The 27525-nt window shown below is 35.9% G+C and overlaps 1 protein-coding gene across 4 annotated transcripts in view; it reads left to right on the forward strand.

Annotated features, from left to right (window-relative positions):
• The window catches only part of Vps13 (vacuolar protein sorting 13C), a 1645987-nt gene that overhangs the window by 1362491 nt on the left and 255971 nt on the right, over positions 1–27525 (forward strand). For all 4 annotated transcript variants that reach the window (XM_090373229.1, XM_090373247.1, XM_090373239.1 and 1 more), the window contains 2 exons: positions 324–450; positions 19258–19380. In XM_090373229.1, coding sequence (XP_090229355.1) covers positions 324–450; positions 19258–19380 — 250 coding nt within the window. The remainder of the gene's footprint in view (positions 1–323; positions 451–19257; positions 19381–27525) is intronic.

Genomic DNA, 27525 nt, shown 5'->3' on the forward strand with positions numbered 1-27525 from the left:
AGTCTCATTATTTCTGGTAGGCTATCTGTACATCAATATACAGCTATACACTGTGCAAACAAAGTATGTTTCTTTGTATTGTAATTTTATGTCATAGTTCTATTTACTGTAAAATAAACTTTATTTTTAAACTTAATGAGTTATCTGTATCTAACATTAATCCTTCCAATATTGCTATTCAACCACTATATTAAGACTATATTTTGAAGCATTGTGTGTTAGTTTCTTTGTTGCTGTCTCCTTAACATAATTAAAACATTCCTGCTTAGTAGTATTATTTTATTCTGTTCTGATATGAATTTTTATAACCTTTATTACTATAGTGGCAAAGTATTTCGTGAATTGTTACCACATCATTGTGTTCTTTATACTTGGGATGATCCACTAGGCAAAAGAGTATTAAATTGGTCCTGTGGTGATAAAAAAGATGGAAGTCATGACTTAGTTAGGGTAATCATCTATTTGTTTCTACAATTTATTTATTTTCTAATAACTTTCTTTATAAACTAGTCTGATATACTTAAAATTATTACAAGTAGTTTGAATGTAATAAACCTAATTTAGAAATGTTCACTCATTCTTAATTTATGTTCTTTAAAATTATTGTTTCTTATAGATCATTGATGAAATTTTGGATGTATAAATGAAAAAAAAAACAAAAAAACACTAGCCTCACAGGAAATCATCAGCGCGTCCATGCATGCATATTTTTTTTTTTTTTTTTTTTTTATGAAAACCCCAAACATGAAAGGTACTAAAATGTAGTTCGAACTTTAAAACACAAATTACATAAAAGTATTTAGTGTTTTTTGGTTGAAACTAAATGATTATATCTCCTCTGCCCAATTAAAAATCAAATAGAAACTAGAATCTGAAAAAAAGAAAAATGGGTAATAAAACAAAGTAGTTGACTTCTTATGCTAAGAATCCTCATTGCAACTTCTGTGGGCCCCATACATTTTGATTGGCATGGCATGAACACGAACCCACAGCCTACCTGTGATTTGCACATACTAACCTGAGAACACCATGGCCAGTTCCTATTCTACAAGAGTTCACAAAGCTTGCAAGTTGTCTTTTTGGTAACTAGTGATTGCATGTAAAAGAAAATATGAACAAAACAGAATAAAACATTTTTATTAGAAATCAGATGCATTGACAGTGGGGGATATACTCACAAAATGATATCCTCTTACTGATCTGTATTTTGTGAAGAAACAGTTTTCAGTGAGCAAATGTATATAACTTGAATAAATATTATATATATATTTTTTTTTATGCACTAAATTTATATTAAATTTAAATTTATATATTTATATGCATTAAATTATAAATATTAAACTTTTTAATAGTTATTGAAGTTAGTTGGTGAAAAAAAAAATGGATAATAAAACAAAGTAGTTGACTTCTTATGCTAAGAATCCTCATTGCAACTTCTGTGGGCCATACATTTTGATTGGCATGGCATGAGCATGAGGTTATTTACAGATTATAATAGTAACAGTGATTATTTCAGAGTTACATTTTAAAATTTCAGTGAATAGGAAATGATTAATTTACCACGCTAACAATTATCACAATGCTGTATTAGAATTAGACATTTGAATCCCAATCAGTCTGTGTTAAGGTGATTTTGAGACTGCTTGAAATGAATTGTCTCTTTCCAATTGAGATTTGTGGTTACTTAACTGCAAATCTGAATTTTACCTGGGAAAAGACCTGGTTTTCTCTACTGGGATAAAGTCTACCCTTTGGAAAGATTGGTATATTCTTCATTAAATTCCTTGTTTTCTTTGATGGTTTCTGATCTATAACACTTAAGTAGAATTTATTGAAAGCTCTCTGATACGAAGAATATGTAGATGGGATAGCTGCTGAGTTGGAATCCCATTCCACCCCACAGGATGGAATGGATCTGACCTCTCATACCGCCCATATTGGATATCCTTGAAGTGCTCTCTCTCTCTCTCTCTTTCTCCCTCTCATATCATCAGGAATCTTTTGTAATAATCCCCAACACAGATGCTATTTCATCCAAATTTTGTCTGATAGATGAATCTTCTGGGATTATTTTTGTGTTATCTGGAATATAGAAAATGTTTAAGGGAACTTGATCTTGCATAGCATGTGGGTATATTAAAAGATCTGGCCATTGTGGCAGTTTTATCACTGATTATAAGCACTTATTGTTCTGAGCTGTAATATTAGTATTAGTAACAGCAAATGACGCAAGAAAACAAGCTTATACAGTATAAGGGAGGGAAAACACTTCCCAAATTGTCTGTCCATCTCCTCTAATAATTTGCCTAGTTCTCCCTTAAATTTATTCTAACTGCCCATATCTAAAACTCCAGAAAGAGGTTGTTTAAACAATCAACTATCCACTGGCTGAAGGCAAATTTCTGCACATCTATCTTACAACATTCTTCCTCAGTTTAAATTTATGTCCCCTCATGAGTGTACTGTATGCAAGAGGAAGAATGCCATCAGCATTTAGCTTTCTCAATCCATTCAAAACCTTGAACATCTTAATCAGGTGGTTTTGTTAGATTTGATATGTTTTAGTTTCTTTCTTAGCTCTTCTGTAGATGGGATAAATCCTTTCAGAGCTTAATAGAACAAAAAAGGTCAGATAACACACCCTTTCAGTTGAATGGGGATAAGATGATCTGTTTTGAAGAATAACTCCAGTGTCTGTTGGTTTTTTTCAAGTTCTGTTGCAAGAGCATTTGCAAAACAGTTTCATAATAACTGTATAACTGAAACTTCATTAAAATAGGAATATAAGACCAGACCAAATTAAAATGAGAATAAAATAAAATATACTGATTGTACAATAAAAGCAATAAGATAAAGAATAGAAATTACACTGTATGGAATAAAAGGGAGTTTGAGGACGAGAGTTTCCTGTGCGGACGTGCCTTTCTGCCGCTCTTGGAACAGAGACGTTTTTTCTGATTTATTTTCTGCTTTATTAGTTTAATTTGACATATTAACTTATTTCTAGAGTAGCTTTATATTCCTATTTACGGTACTTAAAGTTAAAGTAACTTAGATAGATACTTGTAGGTATTACTTAGTATCGGAAAGGGTATCAAATCCACGTGTTTACCGTTCATAATAGGCCGCCATTGTTACGTGAAAATTAATCAGTAAAATCTATTAATCTTGTCGAACTTCGTTGGCAATTAAATTGTACTTTTAACTATACATATAACCACTTAGGTTACGGAACATAAATAATTAGTAAAAATAAATAATTAATACATAACTTGATACGGAAGTTATATAAAGGAATTTCGTAGATAACACTCATTACTGAAACGCGATACAGCATATCCGGAATTCGATAGCATTAGCTTTGTATAGTATAGTGCATAATATAATATTGTCAATTAATCAGTAGATCTATTAATCTTGTTAAACTTCATTGTCAATTAAATTGTACTTTTAACTATACAGGCATACCTCGATTAACGAATAGGATGCGTTCCACGAAATTACTTCGTTAAGCGAAACTTCGTTTTCAGAGGTAAAAATACTATGGACAGAATAGGGATACGTTCCTACGTAAAGAAAATGAAAAGCTTTTTTTCCAACAAAGAAAAGTTTAATTAAATAAACAGTCAACTTACATACAAAGTGAAATCTCATTTTAAAATATGAGGTTAAAGTTGATTGTTTATGCTTTTTTTCTCTTTCATTTAACAATTGCCTATACGGAGTTATTGCATTTAACACTGATCGCTTAACTATAACACTTCTTCCTAAATCAGGATCATTTTCATTAAAAAAATTTAAAACGTTTTCAATGTCATTTAAGCACCTTTTTAAATCTTTGGTTGTTAACACTTTTTCAGCAGGAACTTCTTTAACTTCGCCTTCATTATCTTTGTCTTCGTTGCTAACAAGGTTTTCTAAATCTTCCACTGAAAAACAATCATCTTCTGCATTCAATAAATTTCTAACATCCTCTTCATCAACATTTTCGAAACCTATTGATTGAGCCATCTGGATAACTTCATTTCTAATTTCTTGGATGTTATTTTCTTCTTCTAGTACAACTTCTGGCCATATTTTGCGCCAAACTCCATTTAAGCATTTCTTAGTGACTTCTTTCCAAGAACTATCAATGTTTTCAATTGCGTTTTTAATGGTGTAGTTTTTCCAAAAAGTTTTAACTGTCATTTCCTCTTTATCCTCTAGTTCAGTTAAATTGCTTAAAGTTCGACGCAGATAATAAGCTTTAAATGATGCTATTACTCCCTGATCCAATGGTTGAATCAGGGAAGTTGTGTTTGCTGGAAGAAACACAACTTTGACAGGAATGCATGTGTCCAATGTGTTAAGATCAGTAGGATGTCCCGGAGCATTGTCTAATAACAAAAGAGCTTTTTCTTCAAAGTTGTTTTTTTGACAATACCGTTTTACTCCAGGACAAAAGTGGTTAACAAACCAATCAGTAAATAACTCCTTGGTAACCCACGCTTTTCTATTTGCTTTCCATATTACAGGTAAATTCATTTTTATGTTACCTTTTAACGCCCTCGGATTTTCTGAGTGGTAAACTAATAACAATTTTAATTTATAATCGCCAGAGGCATTTGATCCAAAGAGTAACGTTAAACGGTCTTTTGCTGCTTTGAACCCAGCAGCTGATTTTTCTTCAATAGAAATGAAGCTTTTTGTTGGTAGCTGTTTCCAGAACAAACCGCTTTCGTCAACATTGAACACCAAATTTGGTGGAAAATTTTCACGTTCAATTATTTCCTTTAGTTTTTCTGGAAACTTATTTGCAGCTTCAACATCTGCACTTGCAGCTTCTCCTGTTAATTTTACACTATGAATCCTGGCCCGTTTTTTAAATTTCTCGAACCAACCACGAGAAGCCCCAAAGGTTTCCGTAATTTCTTCAGTTTGTTTAGATTTCAGGTGATTAAACAAAAATAATGCTTTTTCTTGAATCACCATTTGACTTAAAGGCATATGACGTTGTGACATATCATCTATCCACAAACTTAACATTTTCTCCATTTTACTAAAATTGGATTCCTTAAGCGAGTTAATTTTGCCGCTGTAACATCTGTACAATTCTGAGCAGACTGTTTTATTTTTTCTGATTGACTTAGTATGGTTGTTAAAGTTGATTGCGCTAATCCTAAATAATGTGCCACATCGGATTTTCTTTCTCCGCTTTCAACACGTCGTACAATATTTAGTTTAGTTTCAAAAGAAATTGCTTTTCTTTTCTTTGATTCTGACATTTTAATTAACTAAAACAAAAATATTTCCAATAAAATTTACAAAATCTACGTTATGTAATGCTACAAAGAACCTACGTCAATTATTGCAATGCGCCACACTGAAACAACGTCAATCATGTAAACAACAACTAAATTAAGCTATTGACGTGCAAAACTGTTATAACAGACACGCCCGCAGCTCGGGAGCACTCGGGAATACGTAACGAATCGCCGTCAGTCACCAATCGGATGATTGTCAGGCGTTGGCGTTAAATTGGAATATTTTTTATGTTAAATGGGGCTTGAAATTGCGGACTTCGTTATATCGAGGCTTCGTTATCAGAGGTAACGTTAACCGAGGTATGCCTGTATATATATATAACGACTTAGAGTACAAACGTAACAAATAATTAATACATACTTGATACGGAAGTTATATAAAGGGAACTCGTAGATAACACTCGATACTGAAAAATAAATATAGCGTTATAACTGTGTTAAGATACAAGTTTAAGGTTTTAATTTTGTTCTTGAATTGTAATTTTATTGACATTTAAATCGAAATCATGACTCTGACCAGAGCAGCAAAGCAAAAGGCTCAAGCTAATGGGAGTGCTGTGACTCGGGAGAACTGAGGGGGGCAGTTGCCCTCTGAATCACAGCCTTTTAAGATGCACTGTTTGCTTGATGTTTGCGGAGCAATCGGGTACGGGACATGATACTGCCATGGGGGATGTCTTTGTGTGTGCACGATGCAAGGAGTGCAAGGAAATTAGGCGACAACTCGGCATTGTTATGGGCCTATATGAAACCTTGAAGGACAGGGTGGATGCCCTCGAAGGAAATAAATTGAGGGGCGCATCAAGCTGTCAGCTGCCCACATCAACGCCAGAGCTTGCACTTGGTCATCTTGCAACACAGAGGCAGCCCCCAAGACAGAATGCGATGGTCCCACAGGAACTAGTAGTTGTTGGTGACTCTATTGTCAGGGAACATGTTTTGTAAAAAGGATAGGTAGAACAGGACCAGGGTATGTCTGCCAGGGGCAAAGGTTGATGACGTTGTAGAGCAGATATCATCTTTTAAGGGCACAAAAGGTGATATAGTTGTACACGTTGGCACTAATGATATTAAGAGTAGGAGACCAGCGGAATTACTTAAGAAGTACAGGTCACTGTTGAAAAAAAGCCGTGAAGTAGGGTTGAATTTGAAAGTGTCTGCAATTCTGCCCAGACACGATAGGAGGGAGTATATGATGAGAGCCTTGTCGATCAATTCGGCCCTGGAAAGATTGGGCAAGGCTCAAGGGGTAGAATTTTTTTCAGCCTGGAATGTACTTGTTAACAGGAGAGATTGCTTCTACAGGGATGGGATACACTTAAATAGAAAGGGTGCCAGAATATTTGCTGATGCTATCGAAGCAGTGTTAGGTGGGTCGGAAAACTGCTAGCTTGGGGGGAGACAAAGACTAATGGATTAACAGTAGCCACTGGCAGAGGTGAAAGAGATTCTTGCACTGCTTCTATTGGAATGAGCAGAAGCCTGAAAAACAAGATGCAGGATATTTCAGAGACTGCTCGAAGTCATTGCGGTACAAGTAAACACATGGGTTGTGTTAGGGTAGCTAAGAATAGAAACAGGTGCATGTATACTTGCGTGTACACCAATGCTAGGAGTTTAGTAAATAAATTTGATGAATTTGAGGTATTGCTCAAAACATCAAAGGCAGATATTGTTGGGATATCAGAGACGTGGTGTCACACAGATATAAGGAATGCAGAACTGGAATTTGGGGAGTACATTGTGTATAGAAAGGATAGACAGGACAGGAGGGGTTATGCTATTAGTTAAAAAACACATAAAATCCAAGGAAGTGAAGCCAGTCGACATTGATGGACAGGGCAGTGTCGAGTCAGTTTGGTGTGACATAAGCATAGGTAAATCAAAATTGAGAGTAGGAGTGTGCTATAGGCCTAATGACTCTGATGAGTATAATAAGATACTGTACAGGGAAATAGAATGGGCCAGTAAATCAGAGAGTCTTATAATGGGGGATTTTAATTTCCCAGATATTGACTGGAATTTGTGGGTTGGTCACTCACACACTAGCAAGGCTTTTGTGGATTTATTGGATGATTGTTTTCTACACCAGCATGTTCGGGAGGCAACTAGAGGGAGTAATACTCTTGATCTGATTATCAGTAGTGATTCTTCATGCATTAGGAATCAGCAGATAAAGGAACCACTGGGTGGCAGTGATCACAGTGTGCTCAAGTGGGATTTACTCAAGGAGGTAACTACCATCAGAGGTAAAGGGAAGGGTTTTTGCTTTCGTAAAGGCGACTATGATGGTCTGAGACAGTATTTAAATTCTATACAGTGGGACCAACTGATGATGTTGCCAACAGCAAATTCAAAATGGGAAGCATTCAAGGAACTAATCTTGGAAGCTACCAGGCTTTACATACCAACCAAGAAATATTGTTCAAGGTTCAGGCCTAAATGGTTGTCAGATGAACTAATGAGACATATGACAGAGAAGAAAAATGCATGGGATACATACAAATTAATGGGTGACATGGAAGCCTATGATAGATATAAGCTGGTCTGTAACCAAGTCACAAAGGAGATTAGGCAGGCAAAGGCAGATTATGAGAAATCCTTGGCAAAGGATGCAAAGAAAAACAGAAAAGAGTTCTTTACCTATTTAAACCCAAGAAGGAAAGGGATGAATCAGATTGGTCCACTGGATGTTGATGGTTCAACAGTTGAGGATCCAGCTCAGGTGGCTAACAATCTAAACGAGTATTTTGCATCTACATTCACACATGAGGAGTTATTCAGGAAGGGGAATGTCATAGGTGAAGTAAACATTGGCAGTGAGCTAGATGATTTTCTAATAACTGAGAGGAAAGTGGAGGAGAAATTGTTGAGGATAAACATAAAAAAGGCACCCGGGGTGGATGGGATCTATCCAGTTATATGAAAGGAGGCAGCAAAGGAAGTAAGCAAACCCCTAGCCATAATTATGAGAGCTTCTTTGGACTCAGGGGAGGTACCCATGGACTGGAGATGTGCAAATGTAACCCCAATTCACAAAGGAGGATCAAAGGCTGACACAAGTAATTATAGACCTATTAGTTTAACTTCGGTTCTAGGAAAATTAATGGAGACACTGGTTAAAGAAGCACTGCAGGATCATCTGGACAAGAATTCAGTTATAGCTCAGACACAGCATGGTTTTGTTAAGGGCAGGTCTTGTCTGACCAATTTGATTGGATACTATGATGTAGTCACAAAAGAACTGGATGCAGGGAATAACTTTGATATTATATATTTGGATCTTAGAAAGGCTTTTGATACTGTTGCACATGGAAGACTGCTGCACAAATTGGAGAAGTGTGGCATTGGAGGCAAATTGCTGCTTTGGATAAAGGGATGGTTGAGTGGCAGAAGACAGAGAGTGGTAATCAATGGACACTGCTCAACGTGGACTAATGTTATTAGTGGAGTTCCTCAGGGTTCAGTGTTGGGTCCATTGTTGTTTTCTGTATTTATAAATGATATTGATGATGGTGTATCAGGCTTAATGTCCAAGTTTGCAGACGATACCAAGGTTGGCAGGGTTGTTAAGGACACTACTGATACTATGCTGCTGCAACAGGATCTGGAAACGTTGAGCAGATGGGCTGAGAGGTGGCAAATGAAGTTTAACATTGACAAATGTAAAGTACTACATATGGGAAACAGTAACCCCAGATCACCGTATCAACTCTGTGGTACTACGCTGACAGTGGTAGAGAATGAAAAGGACCTGGGGGTAATTGTGCAGGCAGATATGAAGTTCTCTGAGCAGTGCAGACGAGCTGCAAGAGTAGCTCATGGTGTCTTGTCAATTATATACAGGAATTTTTCTAGCAGGGACAGGGATGTGATTATTCCCTTGTATAAGGCATTGGTCAGGCATTTCATTCACACCTTGAGTACTGTATACAGGTCTGGAGGCCTCATTTCAAGAAGGATGTAGAGCTGCTGGAACGAGTACAGAAAAGGGCAACAAGATTAATGAATGGAACAAAGGGTTGCTCTTACGAAGAAAGGCTTAAGTTTTGCAAATTACAGAGCCTGGAGACTAGGCATCGGCGAGGTGATCTGATAGAGGTGTATAAGGCTTTGAATGGCTTGAGCATGCTCAATGCCGATGGGATTCTTCCTCTTGCTCAGAATAATCACCTGAGAGGGCATAAATTCAAATTGAGGAAGGACGGATGTCGGATAGATGTGTGGAAATTTGCCTTTAGCCAGCGGGCAGTTGGTTTGTGGAATAGACTCCCATCGCTTGTTGTTGAAGTTGATAGCCTAAACAAATTTAAGGCTCAGCTGGACAGGTATTTCGAACAAACGGAGGGGTGAAATGGGAGTAGTTGTTGGGTTTTTTTTTTTTTTTTTGGCTGATGCTGAATAAGCTTGCTTTCTTGCATCATATGCCTCTACTAATGCTAATGCTAAAACCGATAAAAACAACGTATCTTTCAGATTGGACTGCCTCCTTTATCAACAGTAAGACTTAATTTATCAAGGTACATCCTTAAATAACAGGATCACAGCTCGCAGCACGTTTTATCGTGATCCTGCAGTTATAAGGATGTACCATGACAAGTTAAATCTCACCGTTGATAAAGGAGGCAGTCGCCTCTGAAAGCTATGGTTGATTTTATAGCTTTTATTTCGTATAGTGTAATTTCTATTCTTTATATTGTATTTTTATTTTATCATTTTAATTTGATCCGGCCTTATACTATATTATTCCTATTTTAATAAAGTTTCAGTTATACAGTTGGTGTATTATTGCAGTTGTTATGAATCAGGACATTCCCAACCCCAGAGATCTATTTGAAGAATTGAAAAACAATTGCTGTTATGTATTGCACTGTACTGTATTCACCTTATTTTGTGAACCATCGCTTATGAAAACCCAGTGTTTAAAAGTATTTTTCTTTTTTTGTAAGAAGCAAGTCTTGGAAAGGAAGGCTAAACATCTACACCAATGCCATTTTGGCATCATTAGCAGTGGCATATGATGCAAGAAAGCAAGCTTACAGAGCATCAGCCGAGGGGGGGGGGGAACCCTTCCTATTTCATTCACTCCAAATACTTGTCTAGTTCTGCCTTGAAATTATTTAAGCTGTCAACTTCTAGAATGACAGATGGCAGTTTGTTCCAGAAATCAACCACCCTCTAGCTAAAGGCAAATTTCTGCACATCTATTCTAGAACTGTCTTTCCTCAATTTGAATTTATGCCTCTCAGGTGATTAATCTGGAAAAAAGAGGAAAAATCCCATCAGCCTTGAGCTTGCTCAAATCATTCAAGGCCTTATACACCTCAATCAGATCACCTCGCAGGTGCCTAGTCTCCAGTCACTGCAGTTTGCAGAACTTAAGCCTTTCTTCGTAAGAGCAATCCTTTGTTCAATTCACCAATCTCATTGCCCTTCTCAGTACTCATTTCAACTGCACTGCATCCATCCTAAAATGAGGCCTTCAGACCCGTGTACAGTACTCAAGGTGTAGCCTGACCATTGCCTTATATAGGGGGATAATCACCTCCTTATCCCTGCTAGAAAAAATTCCTGTATATTATTGACAAGACACCATGAGCTACTCTTGCAGACTGTCTGTATTGCTCAGAAAACTTCAAATCTGACTGCACAGTTACTACCATATCCTTTTCATTCTCTACCACCCTGAGTGTAGTACCACACAGTTGATACATTACTCTGGAATTACTGCTACCCATATGCAGTACTTTACATTTGTCAATATTAAACTCCAGTTGCCACCTTTCAGCCCATTTGCTCAACTTTTCTAGATCCTGTTGCAGTAGTGTACTGTCATTAGTGTCCTTAACAACCCTGCCAACCTTCGTATCATCTGCAAACTTGGACATTAAGCCTGATATACCTTCATCAATATCATTAATAAATACATAAAACAATAATGGACCCAGCACTGTAGCCTGGGGGGCTTTCCTAATAGCATTAGTTCATGAAGAGCAGTGTCCATTGACTACCACTCTCTGTCTCCTCCTACTCAGCCATCCCTTTATCCAAAGCAGCAATTTGCCTCCAATGCCACACTGCTCCAATTTGTGCAGCAGTCTTCCATGTGCAAAAGTATCAAAGGCTTTTCTAAGATCCAAATATATGATAAAGTTATTCTTTGCATCCAGTTCCTTTGTGACTACATCATAGTATCCAATCAAATTAGTCAGACAAGACTTCCCCTTAACAAACCCATGCTGTGTCCGAGCTATAACTGAAGTCTCTCTAGATGATCCTACAATGCTTCTTTAACCAGTGCCTCCATTAATTTCCCTGGAACAAAAGTTAAACTAACAGGTCTGTAATTACCTGTGTCACCTTTTGATCTCCTTTATTGGGGAAACATTTGCACATTTCCAGTCCATGATGACCTCCTCTGATACCAAGGAAGCTCTCATAATTAAGGTTTGCTTACTTCCTTTATTGTCTTCTTCAGTATAACTGGATAGATCCTATCCACCCCAGGTGCCTTTCTTATGTTTATCTTCAACAGTTTCTCCTGCACTTTGCTCTCAGTTATAACAAAATCACTTATTTCCCTGTTAGAGTTCGATAAATTTCTGGCATTCCCCTCCTTGAATAACTCCTCATGTTTGAATGTAGATGCAAAATACTCATTCAGTCTATCAGCTACTTGAGCAGGATCAACAATAGTCGAACCATTATGTTAAGTGGTCCAATCTGATTCATCCCTCTGCTTCTAGAATTTACATAAGTAAAGAACTCTGTGCTGTTTTTCTTTGCATTCTTTGCTAAATATTTCTCTTAATCTGCTTTTGCCTCCTTTGTGACTTGAGTACAGACTAGTTTATATCTACCATAGGCTTCTGTCACCTGATAATTTATATGCATCCCATGCATTGTTCTTCTCCACCATGATCTTTAGTTCATCTGACTTCCATTTAGACCTGTTCTTTGAACGATATTATCCTGGAATGAAACTGGTTAAATTTCTGAAGAATTCTTATAACTTTTCTGGTCCATTGATTCCAGATGACACAGTCATTACCAGAATATCAAAATGTACTTTTTTTCTGTTGTTTAAAAAATTTTTTAACAGGGATATTTATATTTTTTGCTGTGCTAAATATTTAAACAAATGCTTTCAAAAAATTTCTTGTATTTTCATTTTCTATATTAGGATAATTTTTGTAGTGTCATGTTATGTGATGGAGAAGATGAGACAGTTTCTAGTATGCATAGGGACATGAAATCTGTTGAAATTTTTAGAGATGAAACAAATTAGAGTGTCATGTTTTAACATGACACACTAATTTGTTTGTCTTAAATTTTTTTGTCTTAAATAAACTGAATTTTTTTTGTTAGTAATAGAAGTGAAAAGTAAATATAGTTATCTTCTTACCAATTAATTTCAAAGATTATTGCTTTTTAGAACACTTAATAAAAAAAACATAAAAAAAGTATAGTTTTTTTTTGTTTTCTATAATGGTTATTACTCTTTTCCTTATATACCTTTTTGTTACTCCCTTCTCTCTTTCTCCTCATATCTCTTCAAAAGTGATACATAACAATACATGCAAAGCAAGCATGCTTCACATATATTGTTATGTATCGATATTTCTTTTCTTTTTTTTTTTATTTTATTTCTTTTTACGATTCCATACAGACTGTATAGAAAAAACAAATAATAATTTCCAGATTTCTGTTTGTCTGATTTTAATGAAATTTGGAATGGCTTTGCAAATCTTTCTAAAAGAACTAAATATAAAATTTCATAAAAATCCATCCACTAAGAGTTTAGCTGTTACATATGGTCAGACAGATGTGGTGAAGACAACAGGGCACTTATGCATATATTTTAATAAAATAAATATATATATTTATTTTATTTGTTTATTTTTTTATGGAGTTTTGGATATTTGATGCTTTTACTGAGGGGGATACTTTGTTCCAGTCCATCTCTTTGTTTAGGAGGTTTCATAATTTTCCTTTGCTGCTGCTATGGATTGGAAGGTAAGGTGGCTTTTCTCTTGTAGAGTTTTACTACTGTGGTTATTGCATATTTACTGATAATTTAGTTCTTATTTAGTAGATCATATCTATGCTATTGTTTTCCTTCCTTTTCATAATATAGCATTACTTACTTACTATATTTATTTTGTTCAGCTTATTCTTATCTTATTCAAATAATTTTTTTAAATATTAATACTGCTTGTTTTGGTATTCAATTGCTTAAGATTAGGTATTTCTTAACTTTATGCAAACAGCTTTCTGTTGTTATTGAAATGCCTTTAAATATTACTGTTCATATATGCTATTTATTGGTTTCATTTCCTTTTACTTTATTGCTTTCTCTTTCATGGATTAGCATATATTTTTTTAGCTTTATTTTGTTGTTTTTCAACATATCTTAAAAATATAGTTATTATAGCTTAGTATTTTATTATTTTGGCATTCATTTATTTCTTCTTTTATATTTATATATTCAGGCATGCCGTTTCTTTCTATTTGCAATTTTTTTATAATTGTTATAAAAATAATATGGTAAAATATTATAATTAAATATTAAAATTTTATAATTGTTGGCCAAGGTTTTTTTCTTTTTGGTTTTCATAAAAAGTGATAGGCTTGTTTTTGTTGGTTTTCATCATTTTTTTTTAAATACTTTTATTCAAAATAGTTCTGTTTTATTTATATTGTTAAGTATGTTTTCCTTTAATTGTCATAAAGTTTCAATAAAATAATTTTATTATTGGGCATTACTTGATTTGGTAAAAATATTTATAGATGGTTGTTTATGCTTTCTTGTATTCTGTGCTCTCATTTCTCTTTTAACTTAAGGGGCCATTCTTAATATTCTAAATTCTTATTCGTTACTTTTATTTAATTCATTATTTTATTCATTACCTATTCTGACTACTAATGCCTTACTGTAATACCAGGACTCCACCTTATGGGATGCACAGTTATACTCTCAGTATATCCGAGTACCTTTATCTTATGCTTTTCTCTTATCTTTAAGTCTTAATGCTTTCAGATATATATTTAATTATACAGGGTGTTTCAAAAATGATTGTCAATAATTTAAAGATGAAAAGCAAAAAAGTCCCAGTGAACATCGGGCCTTAAATGAACCATTTTTGAGATAATTTACATTTTCTGTTAAGATCCACCATTGACTATGGCAGCACTAGTTTAGCAAAAAGCTGTGAATCCTTTGCTAAGAGTGGTTTTATTAAACATAAGATAATACATTTTTAATTTTTGGTTTCAACACCACAGGATTTTAGAGATATTTCAGGATGTTCTTTCTAACACCCTTTCCTCAACATCTGGTGGTATGCTTCGGGGCTTACCTGCTTGTACTCCATGTGCGAAGTGCCCATGTTCTCTAAGTCCTTGATGTACCCTGATGAACGTGTGCCTGTTGGGCTGCCTTTATCAGGGAAAAGCTTCTTGGTACAACTGTGCAGTCTCGAGTGCACTGCCGTTTGATTTACCATACATGAAGTGCATGTCCACATACTCTTCGTTGCTGTAACCTCTTTCCATGTTGACTATCCTTTGACGAGTACTAGTATGCCTGCTACATCTCAGAGCATTGAGAGAAGGGAAATGAGAGAATGAGCATAACCTAACCTAAACAAACAAACAAACAAACAAGTCATTGGTGGATCACAACTAGAAATGTGCAATATCTTGAAAACAATTCACTTAACGACTCATCATCTTAACAATTCATCATCACTTTAACACCCCTGTATAATAATTAAATATATATATATTATAATAATAATAGTTATATTTAATTATTAAACACCCTGTATAATAATTAAATATATATATATATTATAATAATAATAGTCTTATTTAATTGTTTATATATATGTTCTAATTTTATACCCCCATTAATTATTAGAGTATTCCAGGGCGATTAGAGTAGTATTGCTGTCCTATTTCTTCCCACTTTTCCTATTTTAGCCTCAGCTTATTACTTACCTTCTTATAACCCCCCCCATTACATGTGTATAATTTTTGTTCTGTTTGCTATCAGTTGGGCTAGTGGTTGTCCTGCCATTAAGCTACTAATTTATTAATAAAATGCTACTTTTTTCTCACTAAGGCCTCTTGACCTATCTGTATATAGGTTCTGTAGTTACTGGCAAATAGCATTCAGAAACAGATAGCTTTTGCTGATTAATTATTATCGGAATGTATTGAATGGTGCTAGCACTTGATAACATACCATCCAGTGCATCATTTTACTAATAATTAGCAATAATTTTATTAATTAATTTTTTTTAAGGGGTTTCTCTTTGGTTATAGCTCAGGGTGCTCATCTTTTCCTTGCAGTATTATTCACCAGCCTATTTCTTATGCCTGGCACTATTATCTGCTATAGGCATTATTGGCTTCCACTCTTCCTTCTCTCTCTCTCTCTCTCTCTCTCTCTCTCTCTCTCTCTCTCTCTAAGGCACATAGCTGTACACTTCATTTATATATAGTTTCTCTTGACCTATCTGTAGGTTCTGTGGTTGGCAAATAGCAATCAAAAACAGATAGCTTTTGCTGATTAATTACTATCGGTATGTATTGAATGGTGATAGCACTTGATAACATACCATCCAGTGCATCATTTTACTAATAATTAGCAATAATTTTATTAATTATTTTTTTTCATTTGTTCAATGACATTAATCAAGTGTGTTAAATTTACATTACAGGATATTATTCTATATTTACATACTTTTACTTCATATCTTGAACTGGTTTGTTCAAATTTTGTTTTAATTATATATATATATGCAAATGCACCTAAAAAGGTATTCAGTTGGAAATGCCAAGGAATTTATACTTTCAGAGTTCACAATTTAGGTGGATTTATAATGTCGAGGGATCAAAAATCAGCAGGTGCCCTAAAAAAGAGAAAATTTTCACCTTTCCAAGTTTAATTAGGCTTCATATATTCTTTTCCTTATGATAGGAGTACTTCATCTTGCTCATCACGAACTAATGAGACATATGGCAGACAAGAAAAATGCATGGGATACATATAAATTAATGGGTGACATGGAAGCCTATGATAGATATAAGCTGGTCTGTAACCAAGTCACAAAGGAGATTAGGCAGGCAGGCAAAGGCAGATTATGAGAAATCTTTGGCAAAGGATGCAAAGAAAAACAGCAAAGAGTTCTTTATCTATGTAAACTCTAGAAGGAAAGGGAAGAATCAGCTTGGTCCACTGGATATTGATGGTTCAACTGTTGATGATCCTGCTCAGGTGACTAACAAAGTAAATGAGTATTTTGAATCTACATTCACACATGAGGAGTTATTCAGGAAGGGGAATTACAGTGGTGAATTAAACTCTGACCTTGAGCTAGATGATTTTTTAATAACTGAGAGGAAAGTGGTGGAGAAACTATTGACGATAAACATAAGAAAGGCACCTGAGTGAATGGATCTATCCAGTTTTATTAAAGGAAGCAGCAAAGGAAGTAAGCAAACCCTTAGCCATAATTATGAGAGCTTCCTTGGACTCAAGGGAGGTATCCATGGACTGGAGATGTGCAAATGTGACACCAATTCACAAAGGAGATCAAAGGGTGACACAAGTAATTATAGACCTGTTAGTTTAACTTCTGTTCCAGGAAAATTAATGGAGGCACTGGTTAAAGAAGCACTGCAGGATCATCTACACACGACTTCAGTTATAGCTCAGACATAGCATGGTTTTGTTAAGAGAAAGTCTTGCCTGACCAATTTGATTGGATACTATGATGTGGTCACAAAGGAACTGGATGCAGGTAATAACTTTGATATCATATATTTGGATCTTAGAAAGGCTTTTGATGCTGTTGCACATGGAAGACTGCTGCACAAATTGGAGCAGTGTGGCATTGGAGGTAAATTGCTGCTGTGGATAAAGGAATGGTTGAGTGGAAGAAGACAGAGAGTGGTAATCAATGACCACTGCTCATCATGGACTAATATTATCAGTGGAGTTCCTCAGAGTTCAGTGTTGGGTCCATTGTTGTTTTCTGTGTTTATAAATGATATTGAAGTTGGTATATCAAGCTTAATGTCCAAGTTTTCAGACGATATGAAGGTTTGCAGGGTTGTTAAGGACACTAATGACAGTACGCTGCTGCAACAGGATCTAGAAAAGTTGAGCAGATGGACTGAGAGGTGGCAAATGAAGTTTAACATTGATAAATGTAAAGTAATACATATGGGAAGCAGTAACACCAGAGTAACATATCAACTCTGGAGTACTACACTGACAGTGGTAATTGTGCAGGCAGATATGAAATTTTCTGAGTAGTGCAGACAGTCTGCAAGAGTAGCTCATGGTGTCTTGTCAATGATATACAGGAATTTTTCTATCAGGGATAAGGAGGTGATCATCCCACTGTATAAGGCCACACGTTGAGTACTGTATAGAGGTCTGGAGGCCTCATTTTAAGGAAGATGTTGAACTGTTGGAACGAGTACAGAGAAGGGCAACAAGATTAGTTTTGCAGATTACGGTGTTTGGAGGCTAGGCACTTGCGAGGTGATCTGATTGAGGTGTATAAAGCCTTGTATGGTTTGAGCATGCTCAGTGCTGATGGGATTCTTCCTCTTGCCCAGAATAATCACCTGAGAGGGCATAAATTCAAATTGAGGAAAGGCAATTGTAGGATAGATGTGCGGAAGTTTGCCTTTAGCCAGCGGGTAGTTGGTTGGTGAAACAGACTTCCATCTTTTGTTGTGAAGTTAATAGCCTTAAATAAATTTAAGGCTGTGCTTGACAGGTTTTGGAACAAATGGAGGGGTGAAATGGGAGCAGTTTTTTTTTTTTTTTTTGTTGATGCTGCATAAGCTTGCTTTCTTGCATCATATGTTTCTACTAATGCTAATCATTGATTAAATGACTCTAAAAGATTTAATAGCCTAATCAATTATAAAAAAAAAAGTGGAGATTTTTAATAATGCTTAAATATATAATATATTCTAAAGCTTTATACAAAAAGAGTACTTTGATTCTTCTCTGAAATAGTTAATTTATGCTTATATAAAATTATTATATACAAAAGGCATTGCATTTGCAAAATGCAATTAATAGCTAACTCACATTTATAATAATATCAACTATTTTGTTAAGGTAGTTAAAATTCAGCACAATGCTTTTAAAGCAGAAGCTGTACATAAAAAATATTTCATTTAAAAAAATAACATGAAAGGAATAGCATAGGCTCAGTTAAAAAAAAAAAAAAAAGAAACTAGAGAAAGAGTTTTTAGGTTTATATTTTGGGATAGCCACAAAACATCAATGCTGGGGGGGGGGGGGGTAAATACAATCCTCTCTCAATAGTGGGCCAGCCAGAAACAGTTAAACAGGCATCAGAAGTAGCATTAATTCCAACAACCAGCATTAAAGGACACCTCAGTCCTGACCAGCTATGATGATCCCACCAACTTTGGATTGGCATCTAGGTTAAGAGCTCATTGCCAGAGTTAATCAGCAACCAGGATCATAAGTGTGCCATAAATGAAGCAAGCATGCACAGGAGCTGCTTCTACTAACTTACAACACCAGGCTTTTCTGGGTACTTCTCAATTTTTGCTTAAGGTTCATTTGTTTTGCCATGCTCTCCCAACTCTTTAATCTCATTTGAAGAAAGTAAACTGTAGGTTCTGTAAAATTTATATTCAGCAGGTGCATACGTTAGGCTGTTCCAGTGTATGTTTAACTTAATATGAATTTGTGAGTTAAATCATCAGAAATTATTATATTACAAGAAATATATAATTTTTAACAGTTTAATTTTTCTGTATTTCATACTAAAGGACCATATGTGATGAGAAACTTAAATGGGGTAATTTTGCTTTGAAAGTTGAATTTAACTGAAATTGTATTTTTAACTTGGACTGATTATTATTTTATCATGTTTCCATTTGAACTCAGGATGGAATTGGAGAGTTCGCTGTGGAACCAAATATAAGAGCCTATTGGGTTTCATTCCTTGATGGAATGCAGAGGGTTCTTCTTTTAACAGAAGATCTAGTTCTGGCAACTACAGCACATGAGGTAGGTGCCGTCACAAAATTTCAATACAGTAATCTTACAATTATTAGCCTTCAAACAAAATAGAAGTCATAATCAGTAATATCTTCAAATTATGAAACCTGGCAGGGTTCACATGAGACCTGTTAGGTGACTTGCATGAAAAAGTTGTGCATTTTGTTTTTGCTTGAGCATTAATGACAAGCTTTCTCAACCTTCCTAAATATATATAGCCACTCCCCAACTTACATAAGGGTTGCATTATGTGGAATTCTACATAAGTCAAATTTTACATAAGTTGGAATATCGCTAAAGGCTTATGCAGAACTCGCAACTATGTGTACGTTTGAATGGCCATTAGAGTCAGGGATGCTTGCTTCTGAATCTGATTTTCCATTCATATTATTAATGGCTTTTCTATCTTCGATATAGCACCTGAATGCTGTTTTGTGATCACTGTTGGAGCAGCGAGACCTAATTCCGTGTAATAGATGACAAACTTTGTCCTGCTTTGTACTTAATCAATTTTGTTTCGTTTCCTAGCACCTGCCACCGCTTACACTTTCCTTTGGTCGCTTTCCCTTCATCATTGTAATAAGTAAATAGGAATGAATAGAAGATTCTGCAAATTTGTTTTTTATATGATTTAAGATTTCGGTGAAGGAGAAACACATTTCACCATAATAACGTAAAAACCCACACAATTCCAGTTATCGGTATTATCGCAAATACAATAAGATCAAGTTTACCACTCATTTATAATAGATTTCACTAACAGAAAAGCCCAATAAAGAAAGTGCAAATTGTTTTTATTGTTTTATGGTCGTGACCTCCAGAAATGTGCTGTGCTTTAGAAAAATATCATAAAGGCGTTCAAAATTGATTCTTATAACAGAACATATGGCAATGATTAAAGTGTAGTGCATTCTCCGGCCGCACTGTGTAGCCCTTCTTCTCAGCCAATAGTAGCGTTTATAGTGTTGGCCACGTATTTTGTGCAAACTGAAAAAAATCACTAAAATCACTAAAGGCTACTTTTTTGTAGCTTTAGTGATTTTTGTGTTGTGCTTATTTTATTTATATAAAAATAATACAATTTCCATTATACAAATGTCTTTTTAGAGTTAAATAGCTTAGTTATATGGTGAAAATTTTAACTTCTGAGGTCTTGGAACAAATTACCAAAAAAAAAAAACGTGTTATTGGGTTCACATTACTATATTTTCACAATACCCACATTTATTCGTACGGGATGAAAAATACATTTCCATATTTTTTTCAGTTTGCACTGGCTTTCAAAAACACATAAAGGCGAATTTATGTAAGTTGAGTATTACATAAGTCGGGGAGTGTCTGTGCCTAGTTTTACTCAGAGCGTTTTTTAAGTGATATTTTATGTTTTTCAAAGTAATTGCATAAAATTACACACCCCCTCACAGGTAACCCTAGAAGTATTACTGTATCCTAGTAGAATTAATAGTTTAATTCATTTTCTATAAGTGGCATTATTGGTTTAATCAGTTTCCTGGAAATTCCAACAAATAAAACCAAATGGATTAAAAGGAATTTGATGCCCATTCCATTCTAGTTCAAGGAAATGCACCAGATATATTCTGTAACCATACTAATTTTCTAAATAAAGCATAGCCTTTTCTAAATAAAGCAATCCTAAAAAGAAAAGAATGAGCATTATTCAGTGTTTGCACTCAAGAATTGAATCAGTATTTAAATTTGCCATTTCTGTGGTGAAAAAACATACAAGACAACCTGCCTCTTCTGAATAAACTGACTTTGAAATATTGAAGTGCACCAGCTTCATTAGTTGAAAGTGAAAGAATATTAAGTACTGGTTGTAATTTGTATGAACCTGCAAGAAATAGGCTATGTCCTGAAAAAGGGGAACTGTGATGTTTTTGCATTACAGTTTAAGAGTATTCAGTTTTGATTACTCTGTGTAAAACTACTTTTAATTTGTTTTTTTCATTTATACTGTGTTAAAAGGTTATAAATTTGATTAAAATACCTGTTAAGTTGCATTTATTTTTTATTGTATTCCCTGTATTAATAAAGATAAAATGGATAGAACAGCTGCCAAACTTAGAAAATGTTTACTTAATCCATTTCAGTATGTCAAAGCTATCTGATGAATTTCTTGGCAGTGATTAACTGGCTTAAATTTAGCAGGAAATGGCTGATTAATAAAATCGAATAATTAACAAAAAAGCTGATTAACAGTGCATCCTTTTTAGAAATTCAACTTTTTCCAGTCCAGGTTTCCTAACAATAAGGTAATTTTCCTTGGCAATTTTAATGTTCGCAACTCCAGCTGGCCTAAATTTTCTAGTCTTTTTCAGTTACTAATGACCCTGTTTATTTACCTACCAGACAATATACCTGGTAGGTAAATAAACCCTGTCCCATAAACAATATACCCAACAGTCTTGATATTTTTCTGACAAAACCCTTCAAAATATGTGGTAAAGGTGAATGGGCCTCTTAGCACCTCTGATAAACTTGGTAATGGTCTCTTCTTCAACAGAGCCTATTTCTCATGACCACTCTCAGCCTTACATTGTTTGGGATTACAAGAATGTGAAATTGGATGATGTGCCAAGTTTCTGTTCTCCTTGTCCTTGGTTGGATCACTGTTTTTAATCTTCTGATGTCAACATTGTGTCAGTGAAATTATTCTTCTAGGGATGAAATTTTATATTCCACACTCCACCTTAAAATCTTGTCCTTTATCTAAACTTGGTTTTCCAATAAATTAGCTAAGGCTGGTCAAGATAAGAATGTTTCATATTGCAATTGGTCAACATTGTGTCAGTGAAATTATTCTTCTAGGGATGAAATTTTATATTCCACACTCCACCTTAAAATCTTGTCCTTTATCTAAACTTGGTTTTCCAATAAATTAGCTAAGGCTGGTCAAGATAAGAATGTTTCATATTGCAATTGGTTTGCATACAAATCTCCAGGTTCATTTTCTGCTACACTAAAGCTTGCAACAATTGTAATGCAGTTAGTAAATCCAAACTAGATTTTGAGCAGGCTAAGAATAGAGAACTTGCTTCTTGTCCAAATGGTAGCTGAGCCTGCTGGTCCTTTTCCAAAGCAACTTTACTCACTTTATTCTCCCACTTCTCATAATCTGATGGTTCTGTTGTCCCTTGGCTAAAGATAAAGCTGACTTATTAGCATCCTACTTTTCTTCTCACTCTCATATCACTGACCTTGTTAAACCATATCCTACCATTCCCATTACACTGCACTCAATGATTCCTTTGACCTTTCATCAAAAGATGGCAAAAGAATTTTTAACAGTCTTGATGTCAGGTAAGCTCCTGGTTCTGATGGTATTTCTCCACTTGTTCTTAAAACCTGTGCTCCTGAGCTTGCACCTGTTCTGTGTCACCTTTTTACACTTTCTTATTCCGCTGTATTTTTCTTTATGCTTGGAAATTTGCTCATATCTAGCCATTTCCTAAAAAAGGGTGAAAAAAATTCCTCCCATTTCACTTACCTCTTCCCTTTCCACAGTAATGGAGGCATCCATTAATCCACTGATTCGGATTGTCTCAACCTTCTATCTGGTCAGTGATTGACAATATGGGTTCTGTCAGTGTTGATCTTCTGGTTATATATTGACTTATGTGTTAGCCATCTTGGAAAAATTCATTGCGAACATTAGGTGAAGCTCAAGCAGTTTCTCTTGACATTTAGCATTAGCAGTGACAAATGATACAAAAAAAAGCAAGCTAAAAAAGAGCATCGGCCAAAAAAAAAAAACACGACACCTCCCATTTCACCTATTCATTCTCTCCAGTAGTTTGTGTAATTCTTCCTTGAATTTATTTAAATTATCAACTTTCATAACAGATGAAAGTTTGTTCCAACAATCAACCACCGTTGACCAAAGCCAAACTTCAGCACATCTGTTCTACAACTATCCTTCCTAAATTTGAATTTGTGCCACCCCTCATGTGTGGATTGAGCAAGTAGAAGAATTCAGTCAGCATTGAGCTTGCTCAATCCATTCAAAGCCTGAAACACCTCAATCAGATCACCTCGCAGCTGCCTAGTCTCCAGATGCTTCAACTTGCAGAGCTAAAGCATTTCTTGGTAAGAGCACCCTTTTGTTTCCTTCACCAATCTCGTTGCCCTTCCCTGTACTTATTCCAGCAGGCCCGCATCCTTTCTAAAATGGCCTCCAGACCTGTATGCACTGCCAAGATGTGGCCTAACCATTGCCTTGTATAATAGGATAACCACTTCCTGATCACTGCTAGCAAAATTCCTGTATATCACTGACGAAACCCCATGAGCTGTCCTGGTAGCCTGTCTGCATTGTTCAAAGAACTTCATATCTTACTGCACAATAACCCCCAAGTCTTTTTAATTTTCCACTATCTTCAGTGTAGTACCATCTGTTGGTACATTACTCTGGGGTTACTGCTACCCATATTCAATACTTTGCATTTTCCAATGTTAAACTTCAATTGCCATTTCTCTGCCCATCTGCCTAACTTTTCTAGATCTAGATGTATAACCCCCCCATGCGTAAGCACACTGTGGGTGACCACCCAGGTGTGAACTAACGTAAGCAGGGTCGAGGTGTGGCACCCACACCACATGGGGAATGCCACACCTCTGTGTAGCATTCCCACCAGGTATTACTAGGTGGTAGATGACTCTCATCAACCAGTGCAATACAATCACTTTGCTTATTGGAGGCTTGAAGTGGTGGAACCCATGTTTAGTCTCCAGAGCTAAGTTCCAGTCAACTCTTCCATCATGCAGTATGGCTGATAATCATATCCAATCTTTGTTACATTTCAAGGGTACAGCTCTAAAATGGTGTTTCCAGGCCGCCCACTAGTTAGTACGCCAGACAGAACCTATTGATAACTCTCTAGGAGGCTTCCAGATAACCTGGTGTAAATCTTACTACCTGTACTCTGCCAGAGAGTGGCTGGAGGGAGTCTCAGTAGTGTGTATGCGGGGAGCATTGTCGAGGCTACATTATGTCAAGGATCTGGGTATAGTTTTACCCTGTATATGCCATATCCAAAAATTTCATTACTTCATACAGCATGTCCCACTTACCTTTTCTTACTATTGAATACACCATGAATTGTCAAACTAATAGAGCAAGCTTATCTGCGAAAAGATTTAAACCTCCCAAGGACTTCCTAATTCATTTCACAAATATACATGGTCTCAATTCTAATCTCAATGATGTCCATTTCCACTTGCAGTCTGCCAAACCCCATGTACTTTTTCTGACAGAATCTCAGTTATCAGTTGATTCAACTCCTGCTCATTTCAGTTGCCCAAATTATTCACTGTATGATTCCTTTCGCCTCAAAGGTGGTACTTCTGTATATGTCCGTTCCAATTTTTCCTGTCAGAGACTTTGGCAATTTGGAATCTCCTCTTTTTGATCTTCTCTGGCTTAAAATCTCTCTACCTCATTCTGTCAGATTCATCTGTTGTCTCTACCATTCTCCGAACTCCACTAATCACTTGGAGCTCTTGACTTGCTCTCTTTGCAACTTGAATTTCACCAATTCAACTTTCCTAACAGTGATATAATTTTCCTTGCTGATTTTAATGTTCACAACTCCAGCTAGCTTACATTTTCTAGTCACACTGACCCAGCTGGTCGACGAGATGCTAAGCCTTTTGAAATTACTAATAACCTTGCACAGATTGTTCAATTACCTACCAGAATACTGAACAATCCTAACCATACAGTAAGCACACTTGATCTTTTTCTCACAAACAACCCTTCAAAGTACATGGTTGAAGTGAGTGGTCCTTTAAGGCACCTCAGATCACAACTTTTTGATTGTCTCTTCTCCAATGGAGCCTTTATCTCATGGCTATTCCAAACCTTGTGTTGTTTGGCCTTACAAGAATGCAAAATGGGATGACCTGTAAGATTTTTTTTCTTCTTTTCCTTGGTCGGATTACTGTTTCAAAACTTGTGATATCAATGTTTGCTCAGATCGTGTCAGTTAAATTATTCTTGTAGGAAGGGAATCCTTTATTCCACGCTCCACTTTAAAATCTTGTCCTTTTATCTAAACCTTTGTTTTCCAATAAATGTGCTAAGGCTGTTCTAGAGAAGAATGTTAACTATCATAATTGGCTTGTTTCCAGTTCTTCAGTTTCATTTTCTGCCTACACCAAATTGGCACACTATAGCCATAGTTGCCGATGCACCTAATAAATCCCTAAACAAACAAACAAAGCCTACACCAAAGCTCACAACAATTGTAAAGCAGTTATTAATCAGTCCAAACTAGATTTTGAACAGGCTAAGAATATAAAACTTGCTTCTTGCCCTAATGGTAGCTGAACATTCTGGTCTCTTGCCAAAACTATTGGCCGCAACTTTTGCCCATCTCTGCTTCCACCTCTGTCAAAACTAGATGGTTCTATTGTCACTTCAGCCAAGGATAAAGCTGACCTACTAGCATCCCATTTTTCTTGAAACTTGTGTATTAATGATCTGCATAAAACACCTACCACCATTTCCAACACGCTCCATTCAATGCCTCCCGTGGTCTTCCGTCAAAAGGATATTAGTAGGATTTTGACCAATCTTGATGTTAAGAAAGCTCCAGGTCCTGATGGTATTTCTCCACTTGTTCTCAAAACCTGTGTTCCTGAATTTACTAGTGTCCTTTGCTGCCTTTTTTCACTTTCTTATTCCAATGGCGTTTTTCCTTCTGCTTGGAAATTTGCTCATATCCAGCCAGTTCCTAAAAAGGGTATTAAATTCATCCCATCCAATTATCGTCCCATTACAATTACTTCTACTCTTTCTAAAGTAATGGAGAAATCAATTAACCGCCAACTCTTAAACTACCTAGAAACCTTACGTCTGATCAACAATCGCCAATATGGATTCCATCAGTGTCAATCCACTGGTGATATTCTAGCTTATGTTACCCATATTATGGACAAATTCAATGGAAAAGTTTAGTGAAACACAAGCAGTTGCTCTTGACATCTCAAAGGCTTTCGATCATGTTTGGCATAAAGGTCTTCTAAACAAGCTTCCATCTTATGGTTTGCCTACTGTTTTTTGTAATTGGTTACCCAGTTTTCTCTCTGATTGCTCACTGAGGGTGATGGTAGATGGCTCTCGGTCTTCTAACTTCTCCACTAATGCTGGTGTCTCCCATGGTTCAGTTCTTTCTCCCTCTGTTTTCCTCTTGTGTATTAACGAACTTCTTCCATTGACTGGAAATCCTAACAATAGTTTTGCCGATGATAGCAAATTGCATTCCAGTTTGAGAAATCTTGCCCTGATCAATTAGCTTCAACTTCTCGAATATCCGCTACCAATTCCTTAAATGCCGATCTCCAGGTAATTCTCCAGTGGCACAAGGACAACATAGTTGATTTCAGTCCTTCTAAAACTCAATCTTGTCTTATATCTTGCAAAAAGGATTCTTCTGCTCCTATGCTTATCTTTGGCGACACTCCAATTTTTAGGCAAGATGATATATCTCTTTTGGGAATTACCCTAGTTTAATCTCTCTTGGCACAAGCACGTTACAAATATTGCTTCCTCAACATCTAAAAATCTTGGTTTTCTCTTTTGCTCTCTGTGTTACTTTTCTTCCAAACAGCTGTTCACTCTGTACAAATTGGAAATCTGCCCTACCGTTGAAATATTGTTTCCACATCTGGGGCAGTGCCCCCAAAACCTCTCTCAGGCTTCTAGATTCCATTCAGAAGAGAGAGTTAGATTAATTAATGACTCATCTCTAACAGTGTCTCTTCACTCACTGTCTCATAGACATACTGTTTCTGTCTGCTGCATGCCTTTTCTACAGTACTTCCATGGGCACTGTTCTTCTGAATTTGTTTCTATAATTACCGCTCTCTTTTAAAACAGTCCAAACATGTGCCGCCACCACCAGCCAGCATACATTTACTGTCCAACTCCAAACTCACAGAACCAACTTTTCTTCTTCCTCATTTATTCATTCAACTGCCATTTTCTGGAACAGCCTTCCTTCGTACGTATTTCCTGAAAATTACAGTCTACAGAAGTTCAAGTCTAATATCAACAAATATCTTCTTTCTGTGGGGCTTGGTAAGTAGCTCTCTATCTTCTAATTTCTCGCTAATGTCTGTATTCCATAAGGT

This window comes from Mastigoproctus giganteus, chromosome 1, assembly GCF_048544385.1.
Source record: "Mastigoproctus giganteus isolate SK-2022 chromosome 1, ASM4854438v1, whole genome shotgun sequence".
NCBI lineage: Eukaryota > Metazoa > Arthropoda > Arachnida > Uropygi > Thelyphonidae > Mastigoproctus > Mastigoproctus giganteus.